Below are 24,509 nucleotides of genomic sequence, written 5' to 3' on the forward strand. Positions count from 1 at the left end.
AGAATGCGCTGGTCCCACAGGAACTAGTAGTTGTTGGTGACTCTATTGTCAGGGAAACGGGGAACATGCTTTGTAAAAAAGATAGGTGGAACAGGACCAGGGTATGTCTGCCAGGGGCAAAGGTTGATGACGTTGTAGAGCGAATATCATCTTTTAAGGGCACAAAAGGTGATATAGTTGTACACGTTGGCACTAATAATATTAAGAGTAGGAGAAGGGCAGAATTACTTAACAAGTACAGGTCACTGTTGAACAAAAGCCGAGAATTAGGGTTGAATTTGAAAGTGTCTGCAATTCTGCCCAGACACGATAGGAGGGAGTATATGATGAGAGCCTTGTCGATCAATTCGGGCCTGGAAAGATTGTGCAAGGCTCAAGGGGCAGAATTTTTTTCAGCCTGGACTGTACTTGTTAACAGGAGAGATTGCTTCTACAGAGATGGGATACACTTAAATAGAAAGGGTGCAAGAATATTTGCTGATGCTATCGAGGCAGTGTTAGGTGGGTCGGAAAACTGCTAGCTTGGGGGGAGAAAAAGACCAATAGATTGACAGTAGCCACTGGCAGAGGTGAAAGAGATTCTTGCACTGCTTCTATTAGAATGAGCAGAAGCCTGAAAAACAAGATGCATGGTATTTCAAAGACTGCTGGGAGCCATTGCGGTACAAGTAAACACATGGGTTGTGTTAGGGTAGCTAAGAATAGAAACAGGTGCAGGTATACTTGCGTGTACACCAATGCTAGGAGTTTAGTAAATAAATTTGATGAATTTGAGGTATTGCTCAAAACATCAAAGGCAGATATTGTTGGGATATCAGAGACGTGGTGTCACACAGATATAAGGGATGCAGAACTGCAATTTGGGGAGTACAACGTCTACAGAAAGGATAGACAGGATAGGAAGGGGGGAGGGGTTATGCTATTAGTTAAGAAACACATAAAAACCAAGGAAGTGAAGCCAATCGACATTGCTGGACAGTGCAGTGTGGAGTCAGTTTGGTGTGACATAAACATTGGGAGATCAAAATTGAGAGTAGGACTGTGCTATAGGCCTAATGACTCTGATGAGTATAATAAGGAACTGTACAGGGAAATAGAGTGGGCCAGTAAATCAGAGTGTCTTATAATGGGAGATTTTAATTTCCCAGATATTGACTGGAATTTGGGGGCTGGTTACTCACACACTAGCAGGGCTTTTGTGGATTTATTGGATGCCTGTTTTCTACAACAGCATGTTCGGGAGGCAACTAGAGGGAGTAATACTCTTGATTTGATTATCAGCAGTGATTCTTCATGCATTAAGAATCTGCAGATAAATGAACCACTAGGTGGCAGTGATCACAGTGTGCTGAAGTGGGATTTACTCAAAGAGGTAACTACCATTAGGGGTAAAGGGAAGGGTTATTGCTTCCGTAAAGGCGACTACGATGGACTGAGACAGTATTTAAATTCTATACAGTGGGACCAACTGATGATGTTACCAACAGCAAATTCAAAATGGGAAGCATTCAAAGAACTTATCTTGGAAGCTACTAGGCTTTACATACCAACTAAGAAATATTGTTCAAGGTTTAGGCCAAAATGGATGTCAGATGAACTAATGAGGCATATGGCAGAGAAGAAAAATGCATGGGATACATACAAATTAACACATGACACAGAAGCCTATGATAAATACAAGTTGATATGCAACCAAGTTACAAAGGAGGTTAGGCAGGCGAAGGCAGATTACGAGAAATCCTTGGCAAGGGATGCAAAGAAAAACAGCAAAGAGTTCTTTACTTATGTAAACTCTAGAAGGAAGGGGATGAATCAGATTGGTCCACTTGATATTGATGGGTCAACTGTTGATGATCCTGCTCAGGTAGCTAACAAACTAAATGAATATTTTGCATCGACATTCACACATGAGGAGTTATTCAGCAAGGGGAATGCCAGAGGTGTATTCAACTCTAGCAGTAAGCTACAGAATCTTGAAATAACTGGGAGTAAAGTGGAGGAGAAACTGTTGAAGATAAACACAAGAAAGGCACCCGGGGTGGATGGGATCTATCCAGTTATATTAAAGGAGGCAGCAAAGGAAGTAAGCAAACCCTTAGCCATAATTATGAGAGCTTCCTTGGACTCAGGGGAGGTACCCATAGACTAGAAATGTGCAAATGTGACCCCAATTCACAAAGGAGGATCAAAGGCTGTAATTACACAAGTAATTATAGACCTGTGAGCTTAACTTCTGTTCCAGGAAAATTAATGGAGGCACTGATTAAAGAAGCGCTGCAGGATCATTTAGACAAGACTTCAGTTATAGCTCAGACACAGCATGGTTTTGTTAAGGGGAAGTCTTGCCTGACCAACTTGATTGGATACTATGATGCAGTCACAAAAGAACTGGATGCAGGGAATAACTTTGATATTATATACTTGGATCTTAGAAAGGCTTTTGATACTGTTGCACATGGAAGACTGCTACACAAATTGGAGCAGTGTGACATTGGAGGCAAATTGCTGCTATGGATAAAGGGGTGGTTGAGGGGGAGAAGACAGAGAGTGGTAATCAATGGACACTGCTCATCGTGGAGTGATGTTATTAGTGGAGTCCCTCAGGGCTCAGTGTTGGGTCCATTATTGTTTTCTGTATTTATAAATGATATTGATGATGGTATATCGGGCTTAATGTCCAAGTTTGCAGACGATACAAAGGTTGGCAGGGTTGTCAAGGACACTACTGACACTATGCTGCTGCAACAGGATCTGGAAAGGTTGAGCAGATGGGCTGAGAGGTGGCAAATGAAGTTTAACATTGACAAATGTAAAGTACTACACATGGGAAACAGCAACCCCAGAGCAACGTATCAACTCTGTGGTACTACACTGACAGTGGTAGAGAATGAAAGGGACTTGGGGGTGGTTGTGCAGGCAGATATGAAGTTCTCTGAGCAGTGCAGACGGGCTGCAAGAGTAGCTCATGGAGTATTGTCAATGATATACAGGAATTTTTCCAGCAGGGATAAGGAGGTGATTATTCCATTGTATAAGGCGATGGTCAGGCCACACCTAGAGTACTGTATACAGGTCTGGAGGCCTCATTTCAAGAAGGATGTAGAGCTGCTGGAACGAGTACAGAGAAGGGCAACAAGATTAGTGAATGGAACAAAGGGGTGCTCTTACGAAGAAAGGCTTAAGTTTTGCAAATTACAGTGTCTGGAGACTAGGCACCAGCGAGGTGATCTGATAGAGGTGTATAAAGCCTTGAATGGTTTAAGCATGCTCAATGCTGATGGGATTCTTCCTCTAGCTCAGAAAAATCACCTGAGAGGGCATAAATTCAAATTGAGGAAAGACAGATGTAGGATAGACGTGCGGAAATTTGCCTTTAGCCAGCGGGTGGTTGGTTGGTGGAACAGACTTCCATCCCTTGTGGTGGAGGTTGATAGCCTAAATAAGTTTAAGGCTCAGCTGGACAGGTATTTTGAACGAACAGAGGAGTGAAGTGGGTTTTTTTTTTTTTTTTTTTTTTTTTTGGCTGATGCTGCATAAGCTTGCTTTCTTGCATCAAATGCCTCTACTAATGCTAATGCTAAGCACACGGTCAAAATGAGTGGTCCTTTAGGCACCTCAGATCACAACTTGGTGACTGTCTCTTCTCCAATGGAGCCTTTATCTCATGGCTATTCCCAATCTCATGTTGTTTGGCATTACAAGAATGCAAAATGGGATGACCTGCGAGATTTTTTTTCTTCTTTTCCTTGGTTGGACTACAGTTTCAAAACTTTTGATGTCAACGTTTGCTCAGATCGTGTCAGTGAATTTATTCTTGTAGGAATGGAATCCTTTATCCCACACTCCACTTTAAAATCTCTTCCTTTATCCAAACCTTGATTTTCCAATAAATGGCTGTTCAACAGAAGAATGTTGCATATCGTAATTGGCTTGTTTCCGATCCTTCAGTTTCATTTTCTGCCTACACCAAAGTGTGCAACAATTGTAAAGCAGTTATTAATCAGTCCAAACTAGATTTTGAACAGTAGAAAACTTGCTTCTTGCCATAATGGTAGCCGAGCCTTCTGGTCTCTTGTCAAAGCTATTGACGGCAACTTTTGCCCATCTCTTCTCCCACTTCTGTCAAAACCAGATGATTCTGTTGTCACTTTGGCCAAAGATAAAGTTGACCTGCCAGCATCCCATTTTTCTTCCAACTCATGTATTAATGATCTTGGTAAAACACCTCCCACCATTCCCAACACGCTCCATTCAATGCCTCCTGTGGTCTTCCGCCAAAAGGATGTCAGAAGGATTTTGACAAATCTTGATGCTAAGAAAGCTCCAGTTCCTGATGGTATTTCTCCACTTGTTCTCAAAACCTGTGCTCCTGAACTTACTCCTCTTCTTTGCTGCCTTTTTTCACTTTCTTATCAAACGTGTTTTTCCATTACTTCAAAGAGGTCATTTGTGAGCTCTCCATTGTGCATTTGAAACAGATCGGTGACATCAGTTGAAGAAACATCAAGCTGCAATTGGTTAGCAATCTGCTTCTGTTTCATTTTGTATGATCTCTGGTTCTTGAACTCTTTCAAAATTATCAATAAACTGAGGACACCATTTATTCCAAACACCCTTCAAGTTCTCTGCAATTTTGTTCCAGGTTCATCGTATAATTTTAAATGCATCTAAAATATGGAATTCTTTAACAGTTTGACTTCCCTCCTTATCTGTTGCATTAATTAGCATGTCAAATTTCGCCCGAAGATAATGCACTTTAAACGTTTTAACGCTCTGGTCCATTGGCTGCAAAGGTAGTGTCACATTTTGTGGCAAAAAATTTATTTTAAAACTAGGGTGGTGATGTTGCAGAAATGGTGGGTGGCCAGGTGCATTATCTAAAATCAGAATCACCCGAAAAGGAATATTTTTATCTTCACAATATTGTTTTACTTCAGGAACAAAGTGATGTGAAAACCAATCTTGGAATAAAGGAATGAAGAGAAAATTATGAAAATTTATTTATGTTTTTTATATGATTGAAGATTTCAGAGAAGGGGAAACACATTTCACCATATTAACGTAAAAACCCACACAATTCCACCTATCGGTATTTTAGCAAATGCAATAACATCGAGTTTACTATCCATTTATAATAGATTGCACTAACAGAAAAGCACAATAAAGTGCAAATTATTTTTATTGTTTTATGGTATCACAAAGGCGTTCAAAATTGATTCTAATAACCAAACATATGATAACGGTGAAAGTGTAGTGCATTTTAATGATTTGAATTGATAGCTAATATAATTTTCATTACAAAAATGACATTTTAGAGAAATAAATAGCTTATATATAGTGAAAATTTCAACTTATGAGGCCTTGGAACAAAAAAAACCAAAAAAACCATGTGTAATGGATTCACATTACGATATTTTCAGGATACAATGGTGCCTCTGGAACAGATTAATATTGTATAGCTACGAATGTGGTTTATATGTATGAATGTTTAACATTCATTTTTTTTGCAATTAATGTTCATATTTTCGATTTTGTTAATACTTGATACTTGAGAAGGAACAAAAAAAAAAAAAAAAACTCGTAAACCTGGGAACTCAAAGTGGGAACTGCCTGTATAGCATAAAGAGCAGAATATTTTTTAATGGCATATGTGCATTCCTGGCTTTTGTGATTACTGCTTTTAAGATATTTCATAATTCCAATATATTAATCCTTCCTATGCTATTTGCCCAGTTGATAGCGTAGTATCTTAAACTGACATAGTCCCCCTTTGCAGAAATTAAACTCCGTGCCTTTACCTTCATCAAATGCAACACATCCTTCATCTTCCAACTAAGAACTGCACGATAACTTCCTGCTAATGGTTCCTGTACTGTGAGCCCTATGATGTCATCTGATTTGTGGGAAATGATCAGGTATAGGATATTCTCAGCCCTAGTATTTTGTCTAACATGCTGATGCAAAGAATTTTGGGTCATACCTTGTTAGGGGCATGAAAGTAAGTTTACTTTATAGATTTTGGGATGCTAAACATGGAAATAATGCCTAAAATGTCAGATTGGCTCTTGTTTTTGAAAAAAATAATTTTTATATTTAAACATGGTATATTTTATTTATATGGCAGTAAGATGTAGCTACGAACATAACTGAATCAAACACAGGACCTTTTTGCCTTTTGCTTTTATTCACTTTGGGAGCATCCCTTTTTCATTGATCAACAATAATCAGCTAACATGGCAGTACTCCATTTGCTTTTGTATTGTTGTTCCTCGCTGTGATGTCTTGATGGAGGCATTCACCATGTTGAGCGCTGACAGCACCAAATCCAGGTGGGAGTGCAAGAAATGCATCTTAAATGACACATTACATCCCAGTTTTTCATAAAAAGTAATGACATCTTTGGGAGAACAACCATGAACTGAGAAAAAAAAATCACCCAGCACCTAGCCATATTTGAATATTACTACAACAGAGTTGAAGATGCAGTTGAGGAGACAGCAACTTATCACGTGATACAGAGCGAGGTGACAGTTGCCGATCACGTGATAAGGCATGGTGGTACTGAAAATGTGGTGTTCCATGAATTTTACCAAGAGCAGTAGTTGATAAGGTACAGTAACTCACTAATGTGAGACCCCAACTGTAATTTGAAAACAAGAATCAATCGACAAATTTTAACGTGATTTTTGTGTTCTGATTTGAAAAAAATAATTTTTATATTTAAACATGGTATATTTTATTTATATGGCAGTAAGATGTAGCTATGAACATAACTGAATCAAACACAGGACCTTTTTGCCTTTTGCTTTTATTCACTTTGGGAGCATCCCTTTTTCACTGATCAACAATAATCAGCTAACATGGCAGTACTCCATTTGCCTTTTTAGAGAATTAGCCTTTCATGCCATTAACGAAAAACATACTTTTTTATTTAACGAGGCCAAAATACTTAATGTTCAACGTAATTATACGCGACTATTAATTGCAGAAACCGTTGAAATTAAATTACATGAGAATTCTGTTAATGTTCGGCGGCCATATTTGATCTCCGATGCGTGGACCTTTACGCGCATGCGCGAAGACATATAATCACTATTTAGTTGCAGGTTTAGCCTGATTCGGTAATTTTCGTTCCTGTGATCACGACAGTCGGTCGAAAAGCATTGTCAGATTCAGGAAGGAAAATCGTTTTGAATATTTTCGTTAGATTCTTTTAATTGCGTTAATTTGAATTTTAATTGTTTTAAATTGATTTTGAATTGTGTTAAATTGATTATTTAATTATTTATATTTTACTTTAATGTTCCGGTAAGTTGTCGATTTTTTCGTTTTTTCCGTTTTAATTTCTGGAGGGTACCATACGGAAGTGTTCCACGTACTATATTGAGGTTAACTCCTCTTATTTATTTACTAATATTATTATCAACGTAGAACATATTGAGTTATTACAGCTCTGATTCATACTATCTAATGTGTTCAGCAGCATAAAATTGGTCAAGATTGGTATTTTTGTTTTCATAACATTTTAATATTAATAAATATCACTATGTAATATCGTCATGATTATTATTTGCATTATTTAAAAATTTTGTCTCCTATGAGGAGTTCCTCTCCTACATATTCCAGTCAATAAGGGACAAATTGAAATAATCCATAATAACCCATTCACACTTGTGAATGTCTTATTATGAATTACTTCAAGGGAAATAACTCTTAGAGAACATGGAAAGGAGTTATTTTGCAGCATGATGGGTGGCAAACTTACAATACGGCATATGTACTTCATCCTATTTTCTTAGAGTCTGATGTTTTGACCCTTCCCCTTTTCTCTCTCTCTTATTTTTCATTCACAGTCTGTATTGTGAATGAAATTATCATTCATTCACAATCTGTATTGGTCTTTGTAGTGTGTGATATTTTCTCTGGTCTGCAATATAATGATGATATGTCATACTACTTGTTTTCAAAGTTGCTAGAGGAGCTTCTAGAAAAGCTTTTTGGTACATATTTTGTTTTTTATGCTTTTAATTCTTTTATTGCTTTTAGTGTTTATCTGTATATTTTATGTCTATCTATATTTTAGCTTCTATTGTTTATATATTTTCTGTTATACTGTACTTTATTTTTTTCACTATATTTAAAGAAAGTTTAATATCTTAATGTTACATCAGCAATTTCGAGATTCACTTCAGCATGTTTATTCCTGAAGCACAAGGAGATTTACTTCGGCATGTATATTCCTGAAGCACAAGGGTTTTTTTGCTAATATTTACACATGCTCGCTCATTTCAATCACATATAGAGGCTCGCATCATACTCTTCACAATCTTTGCCAGAAGCATGAGCATAACCCCACTCAAATATTTCCTCTGAATCCAATTACTATGCTCTCATTTTACCTTTACATCCAGATGATTCAATAAAGTAGCTTTTGGCAATATGGAATGATTGGGAGGAGCAGCCATCTGTGCAAAGAGCATCAAGGATGCTTCAAGGGCACTTCCCCACCACAGAGAGTGTTGGGAAAGCACCCTTGAAGTCAGTCAGAATGGTCAGGATTTATGAAGTGCTACCCAAATTTGAAGGTTGCTTCCTGAAATTTGAAGGTTGCTCAGGAACTATGTCTAGTATGGACTTATGGTGCTAGGTAACACTACAAGCATCTGTTGTGAATCAGTGTGCCACGTGGAATCAGGCTGGATAGAATCACTGAATATTTATGCACAGTTCTTTGACAGTGTGTTTTTTGCGTAGTTTGTAATGGCTAATGTGACAGAGCAACGTGCTTGCATCAAGTTTTGTTTCCTTCTTAACGCAGAAACCCATAAGAAGTTGGAACAAGCTTTTGGTGACAATGCTTTAGGCCAGATGCAGACCTACTACTGGTTTAACCATTTTAAAAATGGTCCAATGTCGGTTGATGATGCCGATGAACACTCTGGGCCTCCATCATTGAGCACCACCCAGGAAAATGTCGCAAAGGTTCTGGCAGTGGCGAAGAATACAGGCAGACCATCCATGACATTTGTGGTACTGTAGGACTATAGTACTGCATGTTTCAGCAGATTTTGTCAAGCAAGTTGAATATGAGAAGGATTGTGGCCAATTTCGTGCCACGGTTACTGAGTAAAGGCCAAAAGCAGCATTGCATGGAAGTTAGCAGAGATCTTCAAGAACGGACCAGGAGGGAACAAAACCTCCTTTCTACGGTCGTCACTGGTGAAAAGAGTGGAGTATATGGGTATTACGCAGAAACCAAGCAACAATCATCCCAGTGGAAGAGCCCATCTTTTCCCCAACCGAAGAAAACCCATCAAGTGAGAAGCAATGTGAAGTCCAGGTGGTTAAGGGAAGCCATCAGAAGAAATGTCCAGAGAAGAGGAGCACAAAGAACTGGGCCATTCATCATGACAACGCACCAGCCCACGCATCTCTCACTGTGGTGCTGTTTTTGGCATCCAACATGACAACTGTCCCCTATCCCCCACTTATTCACCAGACTTAGTTGTTGTTGTTATTTGGTTTTTTAGGAGCATTAGCAACTAAGGCCATATTGCTCTGGGGATATGCGGTGGTCATTCTCTGACCTTTCCGCATCCTCTGTATTTGGTGGTCACGGGCTTCAACCCTGGTTTAATCAAGAAGCGTATGCTAAGCACTGCTGTTCCTGCCCACTTGGCAACAGATGTGCCCCAGACTTAGTCCCTTGCGACTTCTTCCTTTCCCAAGAATGAAAACCAAGCTGAAGGGTTGAAGATTTGACAGCATAGAGGATATCCAAGCCGAATTGCAAGCAATGCTGAACACTATGACAAAGAAGTACTTTCAGGACACATTCAAATCATGGGAGAAGTGCTAGGATCAATGTTTACACTCTCAAGGAGACTACTTCAAAGGTGATGGTGGAAAATAAGACCCAGGGTGAGTCTAATTTATTTTATAAATACATTTCGGGAAGTTTTGGGTAGTACCTCGTATTTGTTTGCTTTCTGAAAAAAGGCTAATAATTTTGATAAGGATAAAGCTAATAATTTTATGATAAGGCTAAAAATCAATGTATTAGGAATGTCCTCTCAAGAGTGCCTACAAGAATCCATTTTAGGCCTGTTCTTTTGGAACCTGATTATGGACAGCTGGCTTCAAAAACAATATGACAATATGCACCAAGCTTATAAACTTGCTTTCTACTCCATGGTTGAATTGAAAATATGACCAACAAAATATTACATGACTTTTTGAGTTGATCAACTTGTAACATGCTAAAAATCTCAACAGCAAAAACAAAAACGATTTTAAACAGCAAACTGAGACTGTCAACAATAAAGATCAATGGAAAATCCATCTCTATGGTGACAGAAGCAAAACAGCTAGGACTGATAATAGATAAAAAGTTATCATTCCTATGACACATTAAAACCATAGCCAACAAAATAAAAATGTTCTTGGGCATGCTAATTTGGAGTTTCCAAATGAGACTGGAGTCTTAACAGGAGAAAACTGTTTATTCTGTATAATATAGAATAATCAGATTTCTCATGTTAGGTGGTAGATGACTCTCATCAACCAGTGCAATACCACCACTTTGCTTATTGGAGGCTTGAAGTTGTGGAACCCATGTTTAGTCTCTAGGGCTAAGTTCCGGCCAACCCTTACCCATCTCTTCCATCATGCAGTATGACTGATGACTTTTGAGTTTATGATGAACATCATGGCGAGATCCAATCTTCCTTACATTTCGAGGGTACAGCTCTAAAACGGTGTTCACAGGCCGGCCGCTAGTTAGTTAGTACACCAGACAGAACCTATTGGTAACTCTTTAGGAGACTTCGGGATCAGCTAGTGTATAATCTTACTACCTCTACTCCGCCAGATAGTGACTGGAGGGAGTCTGAGTAGTGGGTATACGGGGGGCATTGTCAAGGCCAAGTTATGTCAAGGATCTGGGTATTCTTACCATGTGCACGTCGTATCCAAAAATTTCATTACTTCGTATAGCATGCCCCCCCCACCTTTTTCTTACTATTGAACACACCATGAATTGTCAAGCTAATAGAGTAAGCTTATCTGCGAAAAGATCTAAACCTCCCAAACACTTCCTATTTCATTTCACAAGTATACATGGTTTCAATTCTAATCTCAACGACGTCCATTTCCACTTGCAGTCTGCCAAACCCCATGTAAGTTTTCTGACAGAATCTCAGTTATCGGTTGATTCAACTTGGGAGTATAAAACGCTGATGGAACTGATATTCGGGTGACACTCAAGTCAAGTGGACCCAATTTCGGCGAAGTCTGGACGGTCTGGGACAGCCATATCCTCTGCTTACACCTTCACGATGGTGGGACTGTTAGTAATCCTGGATATAACCTCCATGCACAAGTACATGGTGGGTGACCACCCAGGTGTGAATCAACGTAAGCAGAGGTCGAAGTGTGGCGCCCACACCACATGGAGGAATGCCGCCCACACCACATGGAGGAACGTCGCCCCTCTATGTTAGTAGGCAGTACTAGATGACTCTCATCAACCAGTGCAATACCACCACTTTGCTTATTGGAGGCTTGAAGTGGTAGAACCCATGTTTAGTCTCTAGAGCTAAGTTCTGGTCAACCCTTACCCACCTCTTCCATCATGCAGTATGATTGATGACTTTTGAGGTTATGATGAACATCGTGGTGAGATCCAATATTCCTTACATTTCAAGGGTACAGCTCTAAAATGGTCTTCGCAGGCCAGCCACAAGTTAGTACACCGGACCGAACCTATTGGTAACTCTCTAGGAGGCTTCCGGATCAGCTAGTGTATAATCTTGCTACCTCTATTCTGCCAGATAGTGACTGGAGGAAGTCCGAGTAGTGTGTATGCGGGGAGCATTGTCGAGGCCATGTTATGTCAAGGATCTGGGTATATTCTTACCGTGCGTATGCCATATCCAAAAATTTCATTACTTCATACAGCATGCCACACCCACTTTTTCTTACTATTGAATACACCATGAATTGTCAAACTAATAGAGCAAGCTTATCTGCGAAAAGATCTAAACCTCCCAAGCACTTCCTAATTCATTTCACAAATATACGTGGTCTCAATTCTAATCTCAACGATGTCCATTTCCACTTATAGTCTGCCAAACCCCATGTACTTTTTCTGACAGAATCTCAGTTATCGGTTGATTTAATTACTGCTCATCTCAGATGCCCAAATTATTCGCTGTATGATTCCTTTCGCCTCAAACGTGGTACGTGTGCATATGTCCGTTCTGATATTCCCTGTCAGAGACGTGGCAATTTAGAATCTCCTCTCTTTGATCTTCTCTGGCTTAAAATCTCTCTACCTCATCGTGTCAAAATCATCTGTTGTTTCTACCGTTCTCCCAATTCCACTAATCACTTGGAGCTCTTTGACTGCCTCCAGTCCAACTTTCCTAACAGTGAGGTAATTTTCCTTGGTGATTTTAATGTTCACAACTCCAGCTGGCTTCCGTTTTCTAGTCACACCGACCCAGCTGGTCGAGATGCTGAGGCTTTTGCAATTACTAATGACCTTCACAGATTGTTCATTTACCTACAAGAATACCGAACAACCCTAATCATACAGCCAATACACTTGATCTTTCTCTCACAAACAACCCTTCTAAGTACACGATCGAAGTGAGAGGTCCTTTAGACACTTCAGACAACAACTTGGTGATTGTCTCTTCTCAATGGAACCTTTATCTCATGGCTATTCCCAACCTCGTGTTGTTTGGCATTACAAGAATGCAAAATGGGATGACCTGCGAGACTTCTTTTCTTCTTTTCCTTGGTGGGATTAGTGAAATTGCGACGTGTCAGTGAAATTATTCTTGCAGGAATGGAATCCTTTATCCCACACTCCACTTTAAAATCTTGTCCTTGATCTAAACCTTGGTTTTCCAATAAATGTGCTAAGGCTGTTCAAGAGAAGAATCTTGCATATCGTAATTGGCTTGTTTCTAATTCTTCAGTTTCATTTTCTGCCTACAGCAAAGCTCGCAACAATTGTAAAGCAGTTATTAATGAGTCCAAACTAGAGTTTGAACAGGCTAAGAGTAGAAAACTAGCTTCTTGCCCTAATGGTAGCCGAGCATTCTGGTCTCTTGCCAAAGCTATTGGCCACAACTTTTGCCCATCTCTGCTCCCACCTCTGTCCAAACTAGATGGTTCTGTTGTCACTTCAGCCAAGGATAAAGCTGACTTGCTAGCATCCCATTTTTCTTCCAGCTGATGTATTAATGATCTTGGTAAAACACCTCCCACCATTCCCAACACGCTCCATTCATGCTTCCTGTGGTCTTCCATCAAAAGGATATCAGAAGGATTTTGATGAATCTTGATGCTAAGAAAGCTCCAGGTCCTGATGGTATTTCTCCACTTGTTCTCAAAACCTGTTCTCCTGAACTTACTCCTATTCTTTGCCGCCTTTTTTCACTTTCTTATTTCAAAGGTGTTTTTCCTTCTACTTGGAAATTTGCATATATCCAGCCAGTTCCTAAAAAGGGTGACAAATCCCTCCCATCCAATTATCGTCCCATTGCAATTACTTCTATTCTTTCTAAAGTAATGGAGAAATCAATTAACCGCCATCTCTTAAACTTCCTAGAAACCTTCTGTCTGATCAACGATCGCCAGTATGGATTCTGTCAGTGTCGATACACTGGTGATATTCTGACTTATGTTACCCATTTAGGACTAATTCAATGGAAAGGTTCGGTGAAACACAAGTAGTTGCTCTTGACATCTCAAAGGCTTTCGATCGTGTTTGGCATAAATGTCTTCTAAACAAGCTTCCGTCTTATGGTTTGCCAACTATTTTTAGTAATTGGTTATCCAGTTTTCTCTCTGATCGCTCACTGAGGGTGATGGTAGATGGCTCTCTGTCTCCTAACTTCTCCACTAATGCTGGTGTCCCCCAGGGTTCAGTTCTTTCCCCCATTCTTTTCCTCTTGTATATTAATGATCTTCTTCCATTGACAAAAAAATCCTATCCATAGTTTTGCTGATGATAGCACATTGCATTCCACTTTCTATTTTGAGAAACCTTGTCCTGCTCATTCAGCTTCAATTTCTCGAAAATCTTCTACCAATTCCTTAAATGCCAATCTTCAGGTAATTCTCCAGTGGGGCAAAGACAACTTAGTTGATTTCAACCCTTCTAAAACTCAGTCTGGTCTTATATCTCGCAAAAAGGATTCTTCAGCTCCTATGCTTACCTTTAGTGACACTCCGATTTCTAGGCAAAATGATATATCTCTTTTGGGGATTACCCTGACTTCTAATCTCTCTTGGCACAAGCACATTACAAATATTGCTTCCTCTGCATCTAAAAAAACTTGGTTTTCTCTTTCGCTCTCGGTGTTACTTTTCTTCCAAACAGCTGTTCACTCTGTATAAATCGCAAATCCGCCCTGCCATGGAATATTGTTCCCACATCCTCTCTCAGGCTTCTTGATTCCATTCAGAAGAGGGCAGTTAGGTTAATTAGTGAATCATCTCTAACAGAGTTTCTCCACTTGCACTCTCATAGATGTACTCTTTCTGCTGCATGCCTCTTCTACAGATATTTCCATGGGCACTGTTCTTCTGAATTGGCTTCTATAATTCCCTCTCTCTCTCTTTCAAAACAGTCCGAACACATGCCTCCACCAGCCAACATCCATTTACTGGCCAACTTCAAACTCACAGAACCAACTTTTCATCTTCCTCGTTTATTCATTCAACTGCCGTTTTCTGGAACAACCTTCCGTCATACGTATTTCCTGAAAATTACAGTCTACAGAAGTTCAAGTCCAATGTCAACAAATATCTTCTTTCGTCTTCTCAACCTGCAACCCAAGCACGGTACTAAGTACTATAGGTTCTAATACCTCTCGTGTTTGGGGTGTACATAAAAAAAAAAAAATAATAAAGAAAGAAAAGAAACTACTGCTCATCTCGGTTGCCCAAATTATTCGCTGCATGATTCTTTTTGCCTCAAACGTGGTACTTGTGCATATGTCCGTTCTGATATTCCCTGTCAGAGACTTGGTAATTTGGAATCCCTTCTTTTTGATCTTCTCTGGCTTAAAATCACTCTATGTCATTGTGTCCAATTCATCTGTTGTCTCTACCCAACTCCACTAATCACTTGGAGCTCTTTGACTTCCTCTCTTTGCAACTTGACTTTCTCCAGTCCAACTTTCCTAACAGTGAGGTAATTTTCCTTGGTTATTTTAATGTTCACCACTCCAGCTGGCTTCCGTTTTCTAGTCATACCGGCCCAGCTGGTCGAGATGCTGAGGCTTTTGCAATTACTAATGACCTTGCACAGATTGTTCATTTACCTACAAGGATACCAGACAATCCTAACCATACAGCCAACACGCTTGATCTTTTTCTCACAAACAACCCTTCTAAGTACACGGTGAAAGTGAGTGGTCCTTTATTCACCTCAGATCCCAACTTGGTGATTGTTTCTTCTCCAATGGAGCCTTTATCTCATGGCTATTCCCAACCTTGTATTGTTTGGCATTACAAGAATGCAAAATGGTATGACCTGTGAGATTTATTTTCTTCTTTTCCTTGGTTGGATTACTGTTTCAAAACTTCTGATGTCAACATTTGCTCAGATTATGTCAGTGAAATTATTCTTGTAGGAATGGAATCCTTTATTCCACACTCCACTTTAAAATCTCGTCCTTTATCTAAACCTTGGTTTTCCAATAAATGTGCTAAGGCTGTTCAAGAGAAGAATGTTGCATATCGTAATTGGCTTGTTTCTAATTCTTCAGTTTCATTTTCTGCCTACACCAAAGCTCGCAACAATGGTAATGCAGTTATTAATCAGTCCAAACTAGATTTTGAGCAGTAGAAAACTTGCTTCTTGCCCTAATGGTAGCCGAGCATTCTCGTCTCATGTCAAAGCTATTGGCCGCAACTTTTGCCCATCTCTGCTCCCACTTCTGTCAAAACCAGATGGTTCTGTTGTCATTTCAGCCAACGATAAGGCTGACCTGCTTGGATCCCATTTTTCTTCCAACTCATGTATTAATAATCTTGGTAAAACAACTCCCACCATTCCCAACATGCTCTATTCAATTCCTCCTGTGGTCGTCTGTCAAAATTTGCTCATATCCAGCCAGTTCCTAAAAAAGAGTGATAAATCCCTCCCATCCAATTATCATTCTATTGCAATTTCTTCTGCTCTTTCTAAAGTAATGGGGAAATCAATTAACTGCCAACTCTTAAACTACTTAGAAACATTCCGTCTGATCAATGACTGCCAATATGGATTTTATCAGTGTCGATCCACTGGTGATATTCTGGCTTATATACTCATATTCTGGCTAATATTATGCATGATGGAAGAGATGGGGGAAGGGTTGACTGGAATCTAGCCTTGGAGACTAAACATGGGTCCATCACTTTAAGCCTCCAATAAGCAAAGTGGTGGTATTGCATTGGTTGGGGAGAGTCATCTACCACCTAGTATTGCCTGGTAACACAGAGGGTAGCATTCCTATATGTGGTGTGGGCACCACACCTCAACCCCTGATTACATTGGTTCACAACAGGGTGGTCATCCACAGTGTGCTTGCACATTGGGGTTACACCCAGGATTACTAACAGTCCCATCATTGTGAAGGTGCAAGCAGAGGATTTGGCTGTCATAGACCATCCAGATTTCGACAAAATGGAGTCCACTTGATTTGAGTGTCGCCTGAATATCAGTTCTATCAGTGTTTTAGACTCCCAGGTAGCAAGCACAGCTTGTCTGTCATATCTGGGAGAAAATCTGTGACAACCTCAAGGACCAAGGACTTGATCTGTCTATCCCCTCTAATAATTTTGTCTAATTCTTCCTTAAATCTATTCAAATTACCCAGTTTCACAAACACCATATGGAGGTTTGTTCCATCTGGTGTTTGGGAAACTGGGTAATTTGAATCTTACCAAGATGGCGATAACATGGTTAACAAATGTTCAATATTTTTTTTGTTTCTTTGATGAAAGTATTTTTTCTATATTGTTTTGCATGTGCAGAGTTGAGAAATCAGAACTGAAAAAAAATTTTGTTCAAGTTTTGAAAATAACCGCTATATCTTATATTCTATGAAATATGCTATGTAGGCCTAAAAATGGATAAATAAAGAACATCCACCATACATTTTAATATCTTATAATGGAAAACAGATTATATAAAAAAAGATTATTTAAACTTTACAAAAAAAGTTTAAAATAATAAGAACTGATGCATTTTTAGTTATTAAAAAAACATTAAATCCCATTGATCAGCAAAATAAATAAAATCACTTGATTCAAATTTTATGCTTCTTCTTTGCCTGTGCTTTGTACCCCACATCTGTGGCATCTCTTGTCACAGTCCAGCAATAGTCAGCTAGCATTGTAGAGTTCCATTTTTCTTGGTATCGCTTCTCCATTGCCAGGATGTCCTGATGGAATCTCTTGCCATGCTCATCACTTAATCTGCCACAATTGTCTGGAAAAAAATCCAAATGGGAGTGGAATGTATTTTTTTATGACATGTTGCAGCCTAATTTATGGTATGATGACAAAGGTTTCTCACAAGCTGTTTATAGTTATCTGCTTTGTTGTTTCCCAGAAAGCTTGTTGCTACAAGACAAAGCATCCCAGGCCACCTTCTCATCATTGTGGTGGATCTGGTCAACGTGTTCATCTTTGAGCAAGTCCCATATCTGTGGGCAAATGAGCATGCCTTTCTTTATCTTGTGCTCCCTAAGTCTTAGAAATTTTTCCTTGAGGTATTTGGAAGCTGATCTGTCTTGATCCATAGCCTTAAAAAAATGTTTCCTAAGTCACAATTTTATGTGTAGGGGAGGTAACAGGATTTTGCTTGGCTCAACTAGTGGACTGTAATGGACATTTTTTATCCCCGGATCAAGCGAATGCCTTGAAGGCCAGTCTTTTCTTGTGTAATTGGAAGACCGTGCTCTACTATCCCATTCAAAAAGAAAACAGCAAAATTTTGTTTCCTTACTGCATTCTTAATAAGACGGCAATAACTTTTAAGTCACTGCAAATCTGCCACTGGTAGTCCTTCTAGCTGATGGATTCAATAAGAAGCTTCGTATTATATGATTCTTTCATATGAGGCCAACTGGAATTGATGGTGGTACGCTGCCATTATGTAATAGCACTACTTTTAAACTCAGTTTTAAAAGATTCTATGAAGAGTCTCCAGTTTTGAGGGTTGTGGTCAATATTAAACGAGTCCATTAAACCAATGATGTCAGTGCAGATAAGGTTATTTTTCATTAAAACTGGGCTAAATCCTTTTGGCAGTACTGGTATACAGACACTTTAACATTATCTTGAAAGAGAATTTGCTGTTGCAGTCATGGGCCTAAAAGTTCTGCCTTATTTTTTGATAAATTAAGACGTCTGATATGATAATTTTATTCATTTTGTGTAATTTTTTGTAGCTCTGCAGAGGGGAACTGGAATAAAATCAGGATCTGTTGATGAAAAGGGTTCAGATGATTTATCTTCACCATCCTCTGATTCTAAAACATATTCACCTAGTGGTGCACAAATGGGAAATCCTTCTGCATGGGTACTGGTCAAATAGAAGATGATATATTTGAGTAGCTTAAGGTCCACTTTTTCTTCTTGGAAATCCCCCTGATGAAGAGGTAGTACCTTAAAAAAATAACAGTCCCTTATGATCTGAAGACTAAATGATAGGCACAGCAAAAGGCATTCAAGGGCCTCTATGATTTAAACAGCAGCAGAGATTAAAAGCATAAGAATTGCAGCAAATATGAAGCACCAAGCTTTTGTTTTGTCCCCAAACTTGCAGCCGAACAGTTGTACGCTTTTTTTATTATTGGAGTACTGACATGCTTCTGTGATGCAAATGTCACTTCATCACAAAGATAACAAAAATTATCTGCACTATTTACACACTTTTGTAGTGTGCTAAATTTTACATTTTTGCTCAGCCAAAAACAACAAGTGTAGTATGGAGAGATGCCTGGCTCAGACTGACTGATTCTTCAAATAGGCCTCTGGGGTTGGGAAAGTTCTGACTCATAATAACTGCAATGCAACAACACCAACTGTCTATAACTGAAACTTTATTAAAATAATAATATAAGACATAATATAAGACTGGATCAAATTTTGTAAAAATAAAAGATAAAAATATAAAAAAAAAAAAATACATGATTGTACAATTAAAAGTGATAAAACAATAAATAAAAATAAAATATGAAATTATACTATAAGGAATTAAAAGCGATAAAAACAACCATAGCTTTCTGAGGCTATCGCCTTTTTTATCAACAGTAAAACTTAACTGTCACAGTACATCCTTAAATATCCACAGGATTGTGGCTTGTAACGTTATTGTAGAAGCATGGGCATTATCCTCAACGTGTACATGGAAACCGGAAATGGCTCAGGAGCCATTTCTGATTTTCTGGAAATGTTACACAACATAGCACTCTTCACGGTCTGGGCATTTGATCTCATATATGACCCCACTTGTACCCTCATGGGATATTTTATCTTTGACACAACTGTGTGTAATCTTTGCCCTGGCAGCTGCACACAGTGTGTCTGACAGGTACATAATATTCCGGAGATCCACTCTGTTAAGTCCAGATATTAGGGAATGTATGAGGTGGCAATGGCTGAAAATGCCTTGCTTTGTCTGTGTTCTGCTTTCCGAATATATTTATCCAAGATCTTTTGGGGGAACCCGCATTTTCGGAGATTTGCTTTGCCCTATCCAACAAAGCCCCAATAACACTGTTCTTATGATTGTTGGCTTGTGCTGTGTTATAAGACATATATTGTCCCTGGCACATAGGTTTTCTATATACTCTTGTTTTTACTCTGGGGCCATCTCTATAAACCAACATATCAAGGAAAAGGAGGGTACTATCTATTTCCACCTCCAAGGTAAATTGAATAAAAAGGGGAGAAGCCATTAAGAAAGCTGAAAACCTCACCCTCTCTTCTCCTCTGTACAAAGTTTGAACATCACTTAACCCAACTGTATCATTTGTGGGCAGTTCTACATATGCACTATCCAGACTTTTAGCTAAACTGATAGCTCCTATTGTAGGATGTTCAAACTTTATCATTGAAGACAGTAGAAACTTTGTGCAATTTATACGTGCTCAGGTAATTGAAGATGGTGATGCCATGATGTCTTTATTTATATGCATCCCCATTGAGCACAGTGTGAAATGTGTATGAATGGCATTGGACAGGGATGATACCTTCGGGGATAGGGCTTCCTTGAGCATAGAAGATATTTGTAGCGGTGTAGAACTATGTCTCTCCAATACCACTATGTTATTTCAAAACACTATCTATATAAGCAGGTTCACAGCACAGCTATGGGCTCCCCAATTAGTACGGTTGTGGAAAACTTAGCCATGGAGGAGCTGGAGTCAAAGTTTTTGATGGGTCTGCCTTGTGTTCCCCCACTCGTGCATGGAAGCAACATGATGATGATGTATTAAACATTGTACAGGAGGAAGAGAGGGTGAGGTTTGCAGCTTTCTTAATAGCTTCTCCCCTTTTATTCAGTTTATCCTCCCTACCATACATTCCCTCTACATACATTCCCTACTCTCCGGGCTTAACAGGGTAAATCTCCCGAATATTACGTACCTGTCAGACATGCTGTGTGCAGCTGCCAGGGTGACTGTATTGCACACAGTCATGTCAAAGGTAAGTGGGGTCGCATATAAGATCAAATGCCCGGACTGTGGGGAGTGCTATGCTGCTGAGACAAAAGGCAGGTTCAAAGATCATATGAGAGCATATTAAAGCAATAAAGACCGCAGATTATGGGAAATCTGTTGTGGCTGAATATTTCTGGAAGGAGAAATATTCAGGTGATGCTATCATAGTTAATCGTTTGCACAGATATTGGAACAGCAAATGGCTCGAGAGCTTGTGGATTTGTTCTTCAGAAAATAATACCATCAATAGAGACAAGGGAGTCCATATTCATCCCCCTCTTTGAAACAGTAATTCTTGGACAGGATGAATGGTTCCGCCTGGCATGCTCCCGAGCCAGTTCTGGTTTCTATGCACATGTGGAGGATAATGACCATACTTCTATGATAACATGGGCTGCGAGCCATGATCCTGCAGTTATTTAAGGATTTAAGGTGTCGTGGCAGTTGTCTTACTGTTGATAAAGAAGGCAGTGACATCTAAAAGCTATTGTTGTTTTTATTGCTTTTAATTCCATATAGCCTAATTTCATACTTAATTTTTATGTATCATCTTATCGCTTTTAATTGCACAATCAGTGTATTTTATTTTTACAAAATTTGATCCAGTCTTATATTATTATTTTAATAAAGTTGCAGTTATAGATGGATGGTGTGATGCACTGCAGTTATTATGGGTCAGAAAGACTAACTTTTCCTAGCTACTGAAATTATATTCAATTACGTTACACTTTATCTGATCTTATTTAAATATTTTATCATATTTATATATAAATCTAAATCAAAACAAAAACCGCACAAACATTTAGAGAATATTGATGAGGTAAGAGACTTCAAGGAAATTTTTTTACTTCTAAATTTTAAAAAAATTGTAAAATTTAAACTGTGGTCTTTCTCAGATCCCACATGGGCAGTAAAGGGTTAAATATAAACTACAAGGGTATAAATTTGTTGAAAGATGTCTGAAAATGGCCTATTGCCCAAGTTTAAAAAGTGGGCGGAAAATAAAACAATGTAAATCATATGAATATGTTACTTTGAAAAGGAAACCATTCCCAAGCTTGGGAATGCTGAATAAATTGAAATAAAGTGAGCAAAAACATAACTTTTTAAAACACTCCTTCTATTAAAACAGCAAAATGCCTAGTCTGTATTTTATCATATGAGTCTGTATTTTATTAAATAAAAAATAGAATAAAGGGAAAAAAATACCTGGTAGTCAGCAAGAAGCTCTGGTCCTTTAAAATATCGTGAAGCAACACGCACATTATATTCCTGTGCAGGGTGGTAAAATTCTGCTAATCCCCAATCAATAAGTCGTAACTAAAACAGAAAATAGACAAAAACAGTAGAACAGTTGTACCATCCTACTAACAAAGATGAAAATTTTATAATTTATTTAAAACACAAAAAAATGTATTTGTCATTACTTTCTATTACTTTTACTAATTAATTTTTCTTTAATAAAATTAAAAATAATAAACAAAATATATCACTACATAAATATTTTCATTATATAAGTAATTTATTGCTTTATCCTTTTATTTCTAATACTTTGTTTCTAACTATTTTATTTCTTTTTGTGATTTAAAAAATTAAATGCAAAATAAATGGATATAAAATCCATTTTAAATTTAAATCTAACATTTTTACTGAATAAACATGTGCCTTTTATACATATAAACTTTCTCTATTATATAATTATAGTGCAATTTTTGGATTTTTAATTTTTTTTTTTTTTTAAATGTGAGGATGGGAAGGAGGTATATAAAAGAGTTTTATCTGAAACTGCAAACATTTAGGAATAAGAGAGTGAGATCATTTATCAACGATCAAGAAAATGTGGCTAAAGTTCCAGGAATGGACTTGACAGCAGCTGCTGCTGCTGCTGTCGAGGACCATTCACAAAAGCAACCATTGCACTTTGTTCCTTCATTTATCATTATAGCAGTAATAAGTTATTCTGCTTTTATTCTTACAATATTAAATTACCATATTTGATGGCATATAAAGACGCACTTTTTTTCTGAAAAAGTGCCTTGAAAAATCACCCTACATCCTATATGTGGAAGTGAGCCCTCCCTCACTGGCATCGGAGCAAGCAAGCAGGTTGTATTTCACCATTTGGTCAAAATATTTTCGTTTCTGAAGGATAATGGGACACCCTAGGGTACTTTTAGACTTGCAGAGTTGTTTGGAATCAGTTCTAAGAAGTTTCAAAAATCTGGTAACACAGAAAAAACAAAATACAGCATGCTAACAAACTTGTTTTCGCAAAATCTCTAATAATACTGACAAACTTATTGCGACATTTGAGAGTTTATTTTATAGCAATTAGTTTTATTGCAGCTCACCGAGCATGCAATAAATTAATCACAAACAACCTTCATATGTATGCTGTAATAGCATCACAAGTATGTGGCCGACATGGCTTCTCAAGAAATAAAGTAACCTACTAGGCCACATCGGCCACATATATACGACATAAAGTCTTTTTTTTTATATATATTTTAAGCAAAAAAACAACAACACTGACTTTACAATATTTATTTTAGAATTACTAATCAAATTATTTGCTAAATATTTTTTGGCCCCTGGGGAATTTTTTCTTAAACTGGCTTAGCAGTCAACATGTTAAAGGTAGGAGGAGGTGGTTAGGTGTTGGGTAAACTGTGTGTGCTAAAATAACCACAGGTGATCCGGCACCCCACAGGTCCCAACACTGCCGGATTAGTGACGGTCGACTTGTACAACAAAATCTAGACAAATTAAGCAGATGGGCTGAGAAGAGCAGTTGAAGTTTAATACTGACAAATGCAAGGTACTTCATATGGTGAGCAGTAATCCTCAATTAATCAGCTGTGTGGTACCGCTTAGGAGAACCTCAGGACTTTTTATTTCTCCCCTGAGTGGTATTACTCAGAGGAGAATGAAAAAGACCTGAGGGTAATTGTGCAGTCACATATGAAATTCTCTGAACAGTGCAGATAGCCTACTAGGATAGCTCATTGGGTTTTATCAATGATATACTGGAACTTTGCCACCAGGAAAAAAGAAATAATTATCCTGTTGCATAAAGAAGTAGCTAGGCAACTTAAGTACTGCATACAGGATGTCAAAAAACTCATTTTAGGAAGGATATGAATCTGTTGGAATGGATGACGAGAAGGGCCGACACGATTACTGAGGGGAACAAAAGGATATTCTAATCAAGAAATGCATCAATTCTGCAAATTGTAGTATCCCGATGGAATCCTTCCTTACACACACACACACAAAGGAAAGATGGTTGCATGATAGATGCATGGAAATTTGCTTTCAGCCAGTGGGTAGACGGCTATGGAATTAAGGAAGAATTAGACAAATTATTAGTGTTTTTTATTTGTTTTGTTAATATTATATAAGCTTGCTTGCATTATTTTCTAATACAAATGTCAATAACCTCCAAACCTACCATGGAGTTGAAGATTGTGGCACTATGTTGCATACCATAATCATATGCATTTAATCAATTGATACTGAAGAACCAAAGAGAGAAAGCCTTGGAAGAATACCGATGAATACCCTTGACAGAGAGAGAGAGAGAGAGAGAGAGAGAGAGAGAGAGAGAGAGAGAGAAAAAAAAAAAAAAAAAAGAAAGGCTAAGCCTGTAATAAAAGAATGGCATAGCTAGCATGTGGGAAGAATGTCTGTAAAGACAAGAAATTCAGAATGCCACAGTAGATCCAAAATATTAAAGAGGCAATTAGAGAAAATAACAAATATTGTAAGTGA

At 38.3% G+C, this 24,509-nt stretch overlaps 1 protein-coding gene across 7 annotated transcripts in view; it reads right to left on the bottom strand.

Annotated features, from left to right (window-relative positions):
- Nucleotides 1-24,509, bottom strand: part of LOC150080888 (casein kinase II subunit alpha-like) — a 496,207-nt gene that overhangs the window by 244,639 nt on the left and 227,059 nt on the right. For all 7 annotated transcript variants that reach the window (XR_016547403.1, XM_090381541.1, XM_090381537.1 and 4 more), the window contains one exon: nucleotides 21,948-22,058. Coding sequence is in view for 6 of the 7 variants with exons in the window: in XM_090381541.1 (XP_090237667.1) it covers nucleotides 21,948-22,058 (111 nt within the window). In the remaining variant the exon portion in view is untranslated. The remainder of the gene's footprint in view (nucleotides 1-21,947; nucleotides 22,059-24,509) is intronic.

The sequence above is a fragment of the Mastigoproctus giganteus genome, chromosome 9, assembly GCF_048544385.1.
Source record: "Mastigoproctus giganteus isolate SK-2022 chromosome 9, ASM4854438v1, whole genome shotgun sequence".
Taxonomy (NCBI): domain Eukaryota; kingdom Metazoa; phylum Arthropoda; class Arachnida; order Uropygi; family Thelyphonidae; genus Mastigoproctus; species Mastigoproctus giganteus.